General features: G+C 44.1%; 1 protein-coding gene across 1 annotated transcript; it reads left to right on the plus strand.

Annotated features, from left to right (window-relative positions):
• The first annotated feature begins 2091 nt into the window (after window positions 1–2091).
• Window positions 2092–9454, plus strand: LOC123774572 (pancreas transcription factor 1 subunit alpha-like). Its single transcript, XM_045768946.2, has 4 exons — window positions 2092–3429; window positions 5964–6152; window positions 6264–6408; window positions 8253–9454. Exons 1-4 carry the CDS (start codon window positions 3250–3252, stop codon window positions 8378–8380), a joined length of 642 nt encoding a protein of 213 aa, XP_045624902.1. The 5' UTR covers window positions 2092–3249; the 3' UTR covers window positions 8381–9454.
• The last annotated feature ends 6410 nt before the right edge of the window (window positions 9455–15864 follow it).

Raw genomic sequence — 15864 nt, forward strand, 5'->3', positions numbered from 1 at the left:
AGGACAAGAGGATACAGGTGGAAGCTAGAATCTCAAATGAGCCGAAAGAATATAAGGGCGTCCTGGTACCCTGTACGGGTACCAGTGTACGGGTACCTACCCTGTACGGGTACCAGTGTACGGGTACCTACCCTGTACGGGTACCAGTGTACGGGTACCTACCCTGTACGGGTAGTCAACAAGTGGAATGGTCTAAAAGAAGGTGTAGAAGCCACCTCACTCCACAACTTTAAGGACAGATTTAACAAAGAATTTGAACATCAGAATAGTTCAATTGAGACGGAACAGGCCAGTAGTCGTGGCACTGAGAGCTATAGACCTCATCCCCCCATGTAGTAACACACACATGGGCAGCGTTTCTCTCACCTGATGCTTCTGTTCACCTAGCAGTAAACAGGTACCCGAGGTTTAGCTCGCTACTTCCTGGGATGTGTGTATTCACCTAGTTGTATTCACCTAGTTGTATTCACCTAGTTGTGTTCGCGGGGGTTGAGCTTTGCTCTTTCGGCCCGCCTCTCAACTGCCAATCAACTGTTTACTAACTACTTTTTTTCCACACACACACACACACACACACACACACACACCAGTAGCCCGTGACAGCTGACTAACTCCCTGGTACCTATTTACTGCTAGGTAACAGGGGCATTCAGGGTGAAAGAAACTTTGCCCATTTGTTTCTGCCTGGTGCGGGAATCGAACCCGCGCCACAGAATTACGAGTCCTGCGTGTTATCCACCAGGCTACCAGGCCCTTGTGTGTGTGTGTGTGTGTGTGTGTGTGTGTGTGTGTGTGTGTGTGTGTGTGTGACTGAATTATATGTAATATTTATTATTTATTTATTTATTTATATATATACAAGAAGGTACATTGGGTTTGTGAGAGTACATAGCATTGATGTGTTTACATTCTTGTAAAGCCACTAGTACGCACAGCGTTTCGGGCAGGTCCTTAATCTAACAGATAATATTAACAAGGTAAATTCTTGCAAAATGTAAACAATGTTAACAGGTACATTGTAGGAAAAATTTGATAAAGATTAGTAGGTACATTAAAGCACATTGATAGCTTTGATTGATAGCACTGATAGCTTGATTGATATTTTGACAAAGATTAGTAGGCGCATTAAAGCATATTGATAGCACATATAAGATGACAGCAATGATCACAATGGGAAAGTTATATGGTTTAGGTATATATATATATATATATATATATATATATATATATATATATATATATATATATATATATATATATATATATATATATATATATATATATATTGGGGCGATTGGGTAGCACTAGATACAGTGCGAGTTTAAAGCACTAGGTAGGAAACTATGAAGATGAAATGAGGTACTTTTTGGTTTTGTGTTTGAATAAGGCAAAAGTCGGACTGTTGGACTTGCATAATAGACATAATAGAGGAAAAAATAGACCGGTTAGAAAGGCGTAGCCCAGGAGCTAATTGCTCGATACTTCGGGCACAAATAGGAAATACAAATAGTAAATATACACACACCAACCAATGCAATTTCTCGATATATTTATATAATTCCTTTATATAATTCATATATATTTTTGTACCTCTGTGTGCTTCAGGGAACAACTATAAATCTAAAATACATTTGTGTCTCCTGGAGCAGCTGTCGTCTCAAGACCTTTAATATTCTTTCTTCTGGAATATTTCATAGATGCTACTTGTTAATAATTCACATAACTTGGGACTTTGACGCTTGCGAGTCGTATTGCCTGGAGCTTCCAGTCTCCGCCCACCGGCAACTGTTCCTTACTCCGATTGGCTACTCTATACTCAATGGGCGGAGTCTGCTTTCCCGCCGTAACACGAATTTTACTATTGTTAATCATTTATGCATTATTTATCGCCAGTAAGATGCATTACTATTTGAATCATTACCCCACTTAAGAGTAAAATTATATCTCAGGTCATTAATGCCGAATTTATGCAGTCTAGAAGGATGTCATTTTCTCGCGGATCATCGCGCATCTGGCACATCAGGTTTGTTATTGATAAGCCAAAGCCAAAACCACGTGCTCGGTACTATAGTGTCGGATTACCGCGGTGACAAGCGGTGTGGCTGGAGTCTGTAAGTCACTAGGCACCTGTGACTGCCAGCATCGTCCAGCTGACTCGCCACTCTGCCCCCAACACGCCTTTAGTGTTCCGTATTGAAGTCCCAACCAACAGCAATACAGCACATCGTCACATTGACCTTCTGAAGTCCACGTCGCGGTGTACCGGTGTTCATCATGGGGAGTTACCGGCATACAGTGTTTTGATTCAAAAGACAATTTTCCTATAAATTTTGTTGTGGTTGTTGCGTGTGTGTCGGGATTTCCTCGCAGCTCAAGTGGTACCGGGTTTTAGACGCAAGAGTTAAGGGAGAACGTTAGAAATTAGACCCTTGAGGTACGGAAGAGGGGTAAACTGTGGCCGTGCTTGCGTCAAGTACTGAGTGAATTGCCTCATTGCAACGGGACTCTCCTCAGTGTAACAGGAATCTCAGTGTATCAGGACTCTCCCCAGTGCAGTAGTACTCTCCTCAGTGCAACAGAATTCTCTTCAGTGCAACAGAACTCTCCTCAGTGCAAAAGAACTCTCCTCGGTGTACCAGGGCTCTCTTCAGTGCAACAGGACTTACCTCTGTGCAACAGGACTCTCCTCGGTGCAACAAGACTCTCCTCGGTGCAACAAGACTCTCCTCGGTGCAACAAGACTCTCTTCAGTACAACAGCACTTCAAATTTCTCTGTATAATCTCACGATCAAAACAAAGTCTTAATGAACAGAAATAACAGATCTTTTCTTGAGCTTGAGTTTAATCAAGTGAACTTTTGATTCGAAACACTTGAAAACTTGAGATCTCAAGTTTTCCTACGAGCTCTTGACTCGTAGGAATTAGTACAAGTAATTATAAAAGGCGCCAAGCGAGGAAGACTGTAGCAGGAATTCCTACAAACCATTGCCAACAAATACTTAGTAAAGCTAAAGACCTAAGTTCTGCAGCTTCCGAATACATGCACGAAGTTCTATACCCCTTTAAGTCAACAGCTAGCCCATGGAAAACAAAAAGACTGGAATCTAGAACCAATCGCCGATTAGATTCCTGAAACTACCACTCAGAACTGGTTTTTATAAACTCCCATCCCTCTCCTTTCCTTTCCTTAGCATCATACCCCTCCCCTTCCACCTGTACTCTACCCAGCCAGCACCCCCGAGGCAACCATGTACGGGCTGGAGAACGTGAACCTGGAGGCCATGAACCGCCAGTGGATGGCCTCGCCAGGCTACCTGGACTGGGACGTGGCGGCGGCCACTACCACCTCCGCCTCCTCCTCCCCGGCGTCCTCATGCGAGGCTGCCGACTCCTGGCTGCCCTGGACCACCTCCCACAAGTCCCCACAGGTGGGTAGTTATGGGTTCCTGGTGTTGTGGACAGTTATAGGGGTGCGGGTGGTCTTCCAGCTGCCTTGAGGTTACCTTGAGGTGCTTCCGGGGCTTGGCGTCCCCCGCGGTCCGGTCGTCGACCAGGCTGTTAGGCTACCAGGCTAGATCGAAAACGTTGAGGAACATACAATCTGTTGACGCAACTGGGTTCCTAGCAATAGCTTGAAGCCTATTGTCTATATTCTCATTCCTTCGGTTGTACTTTGGGCCAACAGCTCTTCATTCGCGAGGGAGTCTCTCCTGTGCAGGACTGAAAACAGCAGCTAAGCTGAAGCTGGGCTCACTCAAACCTAACCGCTCACACTTACTCCTGGTTAACTCACCGTATTTTTTCGAATATATAATTTTGTTTATAGTTAAACCTAGGATAGGTTAATCTAGGTATTTTGATACGACAATTATCTGTACTTCAACTAGGCCGACCCCCAGAGATGCATTCATCATAAATTTGAACATTATATATATATATATATATATATATATATATATATATATATATATATATATATATATATATATATATATATATATATATATATATATATATATATAAAATTAAAGTTCTATGTATAGTTAGTCTAAGTTGAGGTTAGGCCAGTAATTGCCAACAACCTAAACATCTAACCTGATCTACGCCTAAGACACATTCATCAATATTAACATGTTATTCACTCAATATAGGTATTTCCTTAAATTTCAATTAATATTATTATATATTTTAGCATATTGTGCATACTTAGCCGTAGATCAGGTTAGGTGTTTAGGTTGGTGGCAAATATTTTCATATGCACTACGTGGGTAAAGTATTTATAGAGTTGCGATTCGAACAGAGGTCGTCAGCGAATCACTGTCCGAGAAATTTTCGAACGTCATCAGACGTTAGTCCCCTGGAAACACAAACCGAAACTGTCTCTATTTTCCGCTTGTTACAACTTGTAATAAAGTTGTTACATCTTGGCTTAACGTGTTTATGACGTATTAGAACGTTGTTACAACTTGCTATATTGGTTGTTTTAACTGGTTAGGAGGTGTTAAAACTTGTTCGAACGTTGTACCAACGTCGTAGTTTCGGTGTGTGTTTGGCGGGTCGTGAGGGGGGAAAAAAACGTTTTTCTTCCATTAACAAGGGTTTTAGCGGCTGCATGGATTGAATATTTGTCCTTTATTGATAATGACTGGCCGCAGCCCCTCCTCGTCAACAAAGGCCTCTGTTTATGAATGAAAAACGTTTTTTCTCCCGCCTGATGACGTATGTACTTTTCTCGAACTGTGCTTCGCTAACGATCTATGTTCGAATCGCAAGACTAAATGCTTCACCCCACGTACTATAAATAATCGCAAAATAAACACGTAACCTCGCCTACGCCTAACTATTCACAGAACTCCAATGTCTAATAATATTAATTTATACTCGAGAAAAAACATATTTTAATTACACAGTTCTTTAAAGTGGATGAATGTGTCCGCCGGTTTCACGAGCCTAGCCTTAGAACGGGTTGCTAAATGCATTAAATGCTTCACCCACGTACTGAAAATATAAATAGTTATCGACAGAACCTAACCACCTAACTTAACCTAAACTAGGCCTAACAATCAAGTAATATATGTTTGATAAAATACCGATTTTGAATACGTTAAAATTGATGAATGCTTCTTTTGTGTAGTCCTCTGCATGGAGGATGGGGGGTTAGAGGGGGACAGGGGCCGGCTTCCTGTCCCCGTCCAGGGCACTAGAGAGAGGGTTGCCCTCAGGTAAATTCGGGTTCCTAACGTGCAATCACTGAAATATATTTATTTTCACTTTCTACGGCCTCTAAATACGAAATTATCTTCAAATAAATCTTACGCTATTTACAGCAGAATAAAGCAAAATTAAATATCCATGTTTGACTTTGTTTATTGATGCTTGTTTGTTTATTTGTATAATATACTTTTCAAAGCAACACTTAGGTAAAAGAGTATTCAAACTTTTGAAAATCAAATCAAACAATGTTTAAACAACTGGATACCCAAAGGCGAATTTCTGAGTATATACAGTGAGAACTTACTTATATTTAAAACTTCAGTCATGAAATATATTCGAGACAGAAATATACTCGGTGGTTGGAGAGTAAGCTATTGTGTTGGGCTTAATAACCAAATAACTTGATAAAACCAAACCTAAAAAGATGTTTCATGTCTTGCAAGTCCTATAGTTCACGCCCCCCCCCTGTGAACTATAAGACTTACGACCCCCATAACCCACAGCTCAGTGGGGGGGGGTTTAGACCCCCCTCCCTCTTCCCTTGCCCAAATGCTCAGGGAAAGTGTTGACCCCCCCCCCTCCCTCCTCCTCCTCCCTCAGCTCCCTAAAAATCTATCCCAGGGAGTTAACAAAAATTATCATTGCCAAAGGCATCCTCTTCCCCCTCTCTACCTCCTGAAGGACTAGCCCTCAGGAGACATCCATCAGATAGTCAGCGTTCTCATCCCCTGCTCGTCCACCCCTCCAGGAGGACTCCCTGCTGGCCTCGAGTGCGCGCGAGAACCGTCGGCGGCGACGCATGTGTCCCCTGACGCAGGTCCGGCAGCGCCAGGCGGCCAACATGCGCGAGCGACGCCGCATGGCCTCCATCAACGACGCCTTCGAGGGCCTCAGATCCCACATACCCACCATGCCATACGAGAAGCGCCTTTCCAAAGTGAGTCGTCGCCACTCTCTCTCTCTCTCTCTCTCTATGACGATATTATCTCCTCCATAATACCCAATGCCCGACTCTACCTAACCTAACAATGCCCTCCTGGTGCCCCAGGTGGACACGCTGCGATTGGCCATCGGCTACATCACCTTCCTCTCAGACATGGTGGAGACGAACCCGGAACTCCAGCCGCAGGATCCAGTCAACAGTAATAACAATAATAATAATAAGATCCTGGTCAAGAGCAATGTTGATGTGTGTAAGTACTCCTCTGCTGGTCGAAGACTTGTTGATGTTAGTACTCCCCTGCTGGTCGTCGACTTGTTGATGTTGGTACTCCCCTGCTGGTCGTCGACTTGTTGATGTTAGTACTCCCCTGCTGGTCGTCGACTTGTTGATGTTAGTACTCCCCTGCTGGTCGTCGACTTGTTGATGTTAGTACTCCCCTGCTGGTCGTCGACTTGTTGATGTTAGTACTTCCCTGCTGGTCGTCGACTTGTTGATGTTAGTACTCCCCTGCTGGTCGTCGACTTGTTGATGTTAGTACTCCTCTGCTGGTCTTAGACTTGTTGATGTTAGTACTCCCCTGCTGGTCGTCGACTTGTTGATGTTAGTACTCCCCTGCTGGTCGTCGACTTGTTGATGTTAGTACTCCCCTGCTGGTCGTCGACTTGTTGATGTTAGTACTCCCCTGCTGGTCGTAAACTTGTTGATGTTAGTACTTCCCTGCTGGTCGTCGACTTGTTGATGTTAGTACTTCCCTGCTGGTCGTAGACTTGTTGATGTTAGTACTCCCCTGCTGGTTGTAGACTTGTTGATGTTAGTACTCCCCTGCTGGTCGTCGACTTGTTGATGTTAGTACTCCCCTGCTGGTTGTAGACTTGTTGATGTTAGTACTCCCCTGCTGGTTGTAGACTTGTTGATGTTAGTACTCCCCTGCTGGTCGTCGACTTGTTGATGTTAGTACTCCCCTGCTGGTCGTAGACTTGTTGATGTTAGTACTCCCCTGCTGGTCGTAGACTTGTTGATGTTAGTACTCCCCTGCTGGCTGTAGACTTGTTGATGCAAGTACTCCTCCTCTGCTGGTCGTAGACTTGTTGATGTAAGTACTTCCCTGCTGGTCGTAGACTTGTTGATGTTAGTACTCCCCTGCGGGCCGTAGACTTGTTGATGTTAGTACTCCTCCTCTGTTGGTCGTAGACATATTGATGTTGTACCTGTACTCTTGTAAGTTGTATCTTAATTCGCACGGCAGCTAACCTTCCTTTTGCTGATCTCCTCGACATATCCATAAGAGAATCCGTTATTGATCAGGACCTGCCCCACTCTCCCGAGTTCCTCGTCAACCAGCTTCCAACTAGAGCTGTGTGTGTGAGGGCGCGGTTGACGTATACATTGACAACACTCCGCTTGTACCTATTAGGGCACTCACTCTTATTATCATGACACATTCCCATGTTAGTTCCCTTAGTGTAGAATGCGGTGTTAAAACCACCATTCCTTTCCCAGACTATTGCATCTAGGAAAGGTAGTCTACCTCTACTCTCAATCTCGTAGGTGAACCTTAGCATTGAACTTCGTTCGAATGCATCGTTAAGCTGCAGCAAGTGCTCAATATCAGGAACCTGCAGGGATATGTCTTCTACATATCTACAGTCTACTGGGCTCTATCAAATCTACATTTAAAACTGTGTATGGAGTCATCCTCCACCACATCACTGCCTAATGCATTACATTTGTTAACTACTATGACACGGAAAAAATTCTTTCCAGTGTCTCTATGGCTCATTTGGGGTACTAAGTTTCCACCTGTGTCCCCTTGTTCGTGTCCCACCCGTGCTAAATAGTTTGTCTTTGTCCACCCTGTCAATTCCCCTGAGAATTTCGTAGGTGGTTATCATGTCTCCAGTCACTCTTCTATTTTCCAGGAACGAGAGGTTCAGGTGTGTGTGTGTGTGTGTGTGTGTGTGTGTGTGTGTGTGTGTGTGTGTGTGTGTGTGTGTGTGTGTGTGTGTGTGTGTGTTAGCACAACATAGGTCACGTCAGCGTGCGGGTGTCCAGTCGCGTGTAACATACTAACAGAATGTTTTGATCTCGCTGCAGATGGCGGCGGGGGCGGCGTGGCGGGCGAGCACCACACCTTCACCGAGCTCTCGTGGGCACCCCAGCGGCAGGAGGTCATCAACGGCAGAGTCAACACCTCCCTCTGGACCCCCACCCACGCTAACTGACACGCCCGTGTCCACCCACGCCCACGCTAGCCGACACGCCCGTGTGCAAGCAAGCACTCTCACCACCCGTGTCATCGGCAATGACGACTAATCAAGCTTATCCTCATCGTCCTAGATAATAACCTCATTTACATTCAGAATTGTGAATTCTTGAGGAGAAAATCAAACCACACCCTAGTCAGTAGTTATATGTTATGTATAGTGTGCCCTTGGGGTAGACAGCCCTGAGGGTCGTCCGCTTGTGTGTCCCTCACTCTAGTCTGTACCTATGTGGCATCTCAAGGTCCTACTCAACCCTGAAAGATCTCAAGGTCCTACTCAACCCTGAAAGATCTCAAGGTCCTACTCAACCCTGAAAGATCCCAAGGTCCTACTCAACCCTGAAAGATCCCAAGGTCCTACTCAACCACAAAAGATCCCAAGGTTCTACTAAACATAACAAATTTCAAGATCCTCAAATACCAACAAAAAAATCAAGGTCCTATACAACCCCTCCAAGATGCCCAGGTCCTATACAACCCCTCCAAGATGCCCAGGTCCTATACAACCCCTCCAAGATGCCCAGGTCCTATACAACCCCTCCAAGATGCCCAGGTCCTATACAACCCCTCCAAGATGCCCAGGTCCTATACAACCCCTCCAAGATGCCCAGGTCCTATACAACCCCTCCAAGATGCCCAGGTCCTATACAACCCCTCCAAGATGCCCAAGTCCTATACAACCCCTCCCAGATCCCAGGAAGATGTCTGTCTTCCTGATGTCACCGGAAGATGTCTCTGGTCTCCCGTATGATATACATTGTCTCTAAGGGTAGACCTATACATGTGTATATTTTCCGCTGTATCAAATGTGTATTGTTAAGTCGTAGAATGATACTCGACTGTACATGTAAATACATTGAAATACAAGTTCTTTGTAATATGGTTACAGTCCGTGTAAAGCTGAAGCCGTTGAATATTAACGCGGCATTGATCAAATTTTGCAATGAATAAACAGGATGCAATTTTGGATGATTTTGCTAGAGTGTTCTGTTGATAAATTCATTATTATAAATATATGTATGCTGTCTCTCTGACCCCTTTCCCCCCCCCCCCTCCCCCCTTTTTACACCTCATCACCCCCCCCCCTCCCCACTCATCCTCCCTCTTCACCTTCATCATCCTTACCCCCCTTTTCACCCTACCCCCCCCCCCCTCCTGCCAGCCCTCCCCTTCATACATACATTCATTATTAATTTTAAGGCAACTCTCAGTTCTGTACAAAGTATGTATTCTGTATATTATGTATATATTCACCAATTAAAAAGGTAAACAACGATGTATTGTTATTTAACCAAATAAAATAGTTGATGCAATAGTAATTATATTTCGTTCAAATAACGATTTACAATAAAACAAAAATTGTAGAGAATTAATACAGTTAAAAGGATGGTTTAAATCTCTTAATAAGAGAATACACTACAGCATTTAATTCCTGGCCTGATCTTACGGTATGTTTTTTTTTTATTTCCTTGTGCTGTGTTTTTGTTATTTCATTGTGCTGTGTTTTTTGTTATTTCCTTGTGTTGTGTTTTTGTTGTTTCCTTGTGTTGTGTTTTTGTTATTTTCTTGTGCTGTGTTTTTTGTTATTTCCTTGTGTTGTGTTTTTGTTATCTCCTTGTGTTGTGTTTTTGTTATCTCCTTGTGCTGTGTTTTTGTTATTTCATTGTGCTGTGTTTTTTGCTGTTTCCTTGTGTTGTGTTTTTGTTATTTTCTTGTGCTGTGTTTTTGTTATCTCCTTGTTCTGTGTTTTTGTTATCTCCTTGTGCTGTGTTTTTGTTATCTCCTTGTGCTGTGTTTTTGTTATCTCCTTGTGCTGTGTTTTTGTTATTTAGTTGGCTAGTCAAGGTGCTGACGAAGCTGTGAAACAGACAGCTTACTGCAGGCTTCATCCAAGTTTTAGTATATTCACACAGGAATCACAATAGCGTGATGCATCAAATGTTGTAGCTCACTCGATTAAGGCAGCGTCTGGGATGCTCTCGAACGTAGGTTCGAATCCTCGGCACGGCCCTTGTGGATTTGTTCATTAATATATTCATCCTTTTCATTTACCTGATGAATTTTCAAGCGGAGATTTTTTTTTTACTTAACATGAAGGTACCATTGACATCACAGATTATGAACCATTTAAGAATTTCACAAAAATGTCCAACGAGGTACAAAAATTTTATTATTTGTTATGTTTTCTTCCTTATTTGCAAAGTGCAGCAGACACACTTTCTGTCAGTTGGCAAAACATTTTCAATAAATGTCTAAGACGTCTTTACTACGAAGATAATTTGGTATATGTTACTGATTGACAGATAGTTCGTCACGATAAGAGGTTGGGTGATGATGATGAGTTTATCATTAAAGAGTTCCGGAATACATATTTGCTATGTCTTCAACAAATTCAGATGAGTTGAAGTGTTCATATGATCGAGCATTACTGTGTTTTGTTAATACACAAAACATGAAATTCTTCTCAGATTTGACGTGTTGCCCAGTCGGCTCACACCCGCATGGCCCCGGGTTCGATTCCCTAGTAGGATGAAAGCGCTCCAGTCCGCTTCTTCACAACCGTTGCCGTTTGTGAAGAAGATATCCCTGGGAGTGAGCTGTTGTGTGTTGCGTCCTGTGGAAGGTCAGACGATGTCCTCAGGAACCTCCACAAGCTCAGTGCAGGACTTCCTCTCCACAACCTTCGTAAACCAAAGCATAACACCCGTCAATGGTAGATTATTATTTAGTTTACTCTGTAAACTCTGTCTGGAGGAGGATTAGAATGCGTCTTGGATTGAATAAAAGCTTCATTCAAGCTTCTTGGCTTGAATGTAAAGCACCAAGACGGACAAGTGCCGCTTTTGACGAGGTCCAAGACGGACAAGTGCCGCTTTTGGCGAGGTCTAAGACGGACAAGTGCTGCTTTTGACGAGGTCTAAGACGGACAAGTGCTGCTTTTGGCGAGGTCCAAGACGGACAAGTGCTGCTTTTGGCGAGGTCCAAGACGGACAAGTGCTGCTTTTGGCGAGGTCTAAGACGGACAAGTGCTGCTTTTGGCGAGGTCCAAGACGGACAAGTGCCGCTTTTGACGAGGTCCAAGACGGACAAGTGCTGCTTTTGACGAGGACTAAGACGGACAAGTGCTGCTTTTGACGAGGACTAAGACGGACAAGTGCTGCTTTTGACGAGGTCCAAGACGGACAAGTGCTCTCAGTATACAGCCCTCAATACGTTGTTAATATCAGAATAGCAAAAAATTATGTACTTAGCATATTTAAGGTCTTTAATAAGCAATCATGCACCAGCCAAGGGTATTGACGGACTGGGAAAAATGCAAAATGCCGCCCCCTCAGAATCATACTTGGCTGTCCAATAACCGAAGTTCTCAATATGCGGAAAGAATTAAATATACCTGGCATTCAAGACGAAATATATTTGAAATCAATCATGTAATGGGACTATAATGCTTCTACGTGATAATAAAAATAACATTGTATCAGTTGAACTGTTAGAACACATACGCAGTGGATCCAGTGATTCCAGACGGATTCAAAGAACAACCACTCGTATTAAAATGTTGTTAGTGCACGATGTACGAGAGGATGAACGCGTAGTACAGCACCTTCCTTACACCCTGGTAAATACCCAGCAAACACACAGCCAAACTACGACATTGGTACAACGTACGAACAAGTTTTAACACCTAACCAGTTATAACAACCAATATAGCAAGTTGTAACAACGTACTGATACGTCATAAACACGTTAAGCCAAGATGTAACAACTTTATTACAAGTTGTAATAAGCGAAAAATAGAGACTGTTACGATTTGTGTTTCCAGGGTACCTTTCTGACATCCTGACACCTGCATACCCCCAAGAAACTAACTACACACAATCCCTCATGCTCAGCTTGCTGCTGAATTAAGTACCCTGGAATACGTACGCTATTTACAAGGTAAAAACATCACCACACAGATTAGATACACCGATGGGTCACTTAATTCAGCTACAGGGAGGGCGGGAAATGTTGTTACTGTTCATCAGCTCTATGGAAGTACTATTGGAAAGATTATAAGAGTTATTGAGAGTCTGCCCGAAAAGCTGCGCGTACTAGTGGCTTTACAAGATTGTAAATACTATGCTATGTATTCTCACAAACCCAATGTACCTTCTTGTATATAAATAAATAAATAAAATAAAATAAAAATTATTTGGGCATCTTGTCGAGCCTGGTCTCAGCCCGGGCTCGGGGAATAGAAGAACTCCCGAATCCTCTCCAGGTATCCAAATTACTTTAGATTCCAATTCCTCATTACTAGCATTAAATAATTTATAATCAAATGATAACGTGCTTGTCAGGGTAACGGCATCCATTGTATTTTTCAGTGTAAAAATATTTGTACAAGACACTTGAAATATTAAGCAGGCGATGAGTCACAATAACGTGGCTGAAGTATGTTGACCAGACCACACACTAGAAGGTGAAGGGACGACGACGTTTCGGTCCGTCCTGGACCGAAGCAATCGGTTGAAATATTAAGTTCGTCAAGAAGGCTAAATATGCCCGTTATACACGCGAGCTTAGCCATCCATTCCTCAATCAACAAAGGCAACCCGTCCTCTTAAAAATAACGTCGCTTTTCGCTCGTATGCGCGCTATAGCCAAAAATGGACGCAATTTGAAATGAAATCGGCTCACGAAAGTGATGTACTGTCCCGTTTTCTGTTTGAGTCCTCCGGCTTACTTGGTTAGGTTAGGAGAATACACTTTCAATTAACGTTTTTCATGAAGTTTTAAAACTTTAGGAGAAGATTCTGCCCTCCTAACGTACCAGAGGACCCTTAACTTTCTGTTTTGGAAAAAAAAAATCAAAAATTTATTTTCAATTTCTTTTCATTTTCAAATTACGTCCATTTTCGGCCATACGAGTAAACGGCCAAAATTCAGACGTACATTGTACGAGGAAACTCGCTCTCACAGAAACTGCTTCCCTCAGTTGGGAAAGGCAGGCAAGAGCTTCCTCCTCTCGATAGCCACCTCACTTGTGCATGGAGGAGATGTTGGTGAGAGGTCACACTCTAGAGCCCTTGTGGAGGAGCAGCCTCCCGCTCGCCCCCGCTATACTGCCGCGCCCGAATCATGCAGCGGCTACCGAACGCAATATTGCAACAAGGTAATTAAGAATTACGCAATTGCTCCACTGTCCGCCTCTTAGTTATTTATACGCCGGCTGGAAGACATCACCCACCTCCTCATTACCCCTCCTCATTACCCCTCCCCATCACCCCTCCCCATCACCCCCTCCCCATCACCTCCCCTATCCTCTATATTATCATGACAGCCAACACGCGTTTCGGCAATTCAACTCCTCTACAATTACTGTCAGCTCGGAGGACCGCCGCTCGTGGCAGGAATTTACTGTAAGCAGCGTACCCGCGCCCAACGTGGAAAAGGTAAGTGGTCTTTAAACACGCCAAAATGGTCCTCGGGGAGGTAAACAGAGACCTCCGGGGAGAGGGGAAAGAGGATGTGCTAATAGCCAATCAGAGGGCGGCATCATTGTCCCGCTACGCGCGCCCTGTTAGGCAGATGGATCCTTACCTATCATCTCCTCGGAAGCGAGAAACAAACGCAATATACATATAATATATATACATATATTGCCATTTTTTTTATCCTAATATCATGCAGAGAACTCTAACTAAATAGACGAAAACGATGACTTATCGGATCTCCACCGGGAGCAACGTTTGATGGATCATGGATCATTTATGGGGGCCGATCGAGCGAGCAAACGAGGACCTAGGAGAGGGTCTTCCAGTGTTTGTGGCGTCGAGGCCGACCAGCTGCGGCGCCGCCCCGTCCCCCTTCCACCACTCCACCCAACACTCAACCACCAATTACAACCATATTTTCAGACACACTCGTAGTGCGCCAGCCCCACCCACCCAGTGACGCTTGGCTCGCGCGCGCTGGATTCGACACAGACGCCAGTGTTAATGTGTTATGGAAAATTATCCCCGTGCTGAGCTTACGGCGGAACACAACCTGTCTGTATTGAGCTCACGACAGAATAAAACCATATATAGTGAGCTCAAGACAGAACAATCTACCCTATACTGAGCTCAAGACGGAACAATCTACCCTGTACTGAGCTCAAGACGGAACAATCTACCCTGTACTGAGCTCAAGACGGAACAATCTACCCTGTACTGAGCTCAAGACGGAACAATCTACCCTGTACTGAGCTCAAGACGGAACAATCTACCCTGTACTGAGCTCAAGACGGAACAATCTACCCTGTACTGAGCTCAAGACAGAACAATCTACCCTGTACTGAGCTCAAGACAGAACAATCTACCCTGTACTGAGCTCAAGACAGAACAATCTACCCTGTACTCAGCTCAAGACAGAACAATCTACCCTGTACTCAGCTCAAGACAGAACAATCTACCCTGTACTCAGCTCAAGACAGAACAATCTACCCTGTACTCAGCTCAAGACAGAACAATCTACCCTGTACTCAGCTCAAGACAGAACAATCTACCCTGTACTCAGCTCAAGACAGAACAATCTACCCTGTACTCAGCTCAAGACAGAACAATCTACCCTGTACTCAGCTCAAGACAGAACAATCTACCCTGTACTCAGCTCAAGACAGAACAATCTACCCTGTACTCAGCTCAAGACAGAACAATCTACCCTGTACTCAGCTCAAGACAGAACAATCTACCCTGTACTCAGCTCAAGACAGAACAATCTACCCTGTACTCAGCTCAAGACAGAACAATCTACCCTGTACTCAGCTCAAGACAGAACAATCTACCCTGTACTCAGCTCAAGACAGAACAATCTACCCTGTACTCAGCTCAAGACAGAACAATCTACCCTGTACTCAGCTCAAGACAGAACAATCTACCCTGTACTCAGCTCAAGACAGAACAATCTACCCTGTACTCAGCTCAAGACAGAACAATCTACCCTGTACTCAGCTCAAGACAGAACACTACCTCTATGTTTCGTTCAACATCCTGGACGCAGGAGTAGTGAGGTCTTGCTCACAATGCAGCAGGGAACCACACACTGCTGAGATCTTGCTCACAATCACCAATTCCCTTCCACTACTTCCCATTTCATTTCCTTTCTTTCATTTCTTTCCCTTCTCCCTTTCCCCCTCTTTTCCTCCCTCCCCTTCCCCTCCTGCTTCCCTCTCTTCCTCAATGTCAACAAGATAGTGTTGTATCAGCTGCTAAACGCTGCCGCGCCCACCCGAAGGCTCTCTGCACGTCCCACAAGTCCCACAAGTCCTACAAGTCCCACTAGGTGAGTACATCCCCCACCCCCCTCACCTCCGGCACACACACACAAAACCTCACAATTCTCTCAATGCCGCAATCTTTCACAGCTCAGAAAGAATAACAAAGAGACAATTAACTTGCCAGCAAAGCACCAACACGG

Source organism: Procambarus clarkii, chromosome 51, assembly GCF_040958095.1.
Source record: "Procambarus clarkii isolate CNS0578487 chromosome 51, FALCON_Pclarkii_2.0, whole genome shotgun sequence".
Classification (NCBI taxonomy): domain Eukaryota; kingdom Metazoa; phylum Arthropoda; class Malacostraca; order Decapoda; family Cambaridae; genus Procambarus; species Procambarus clarkii.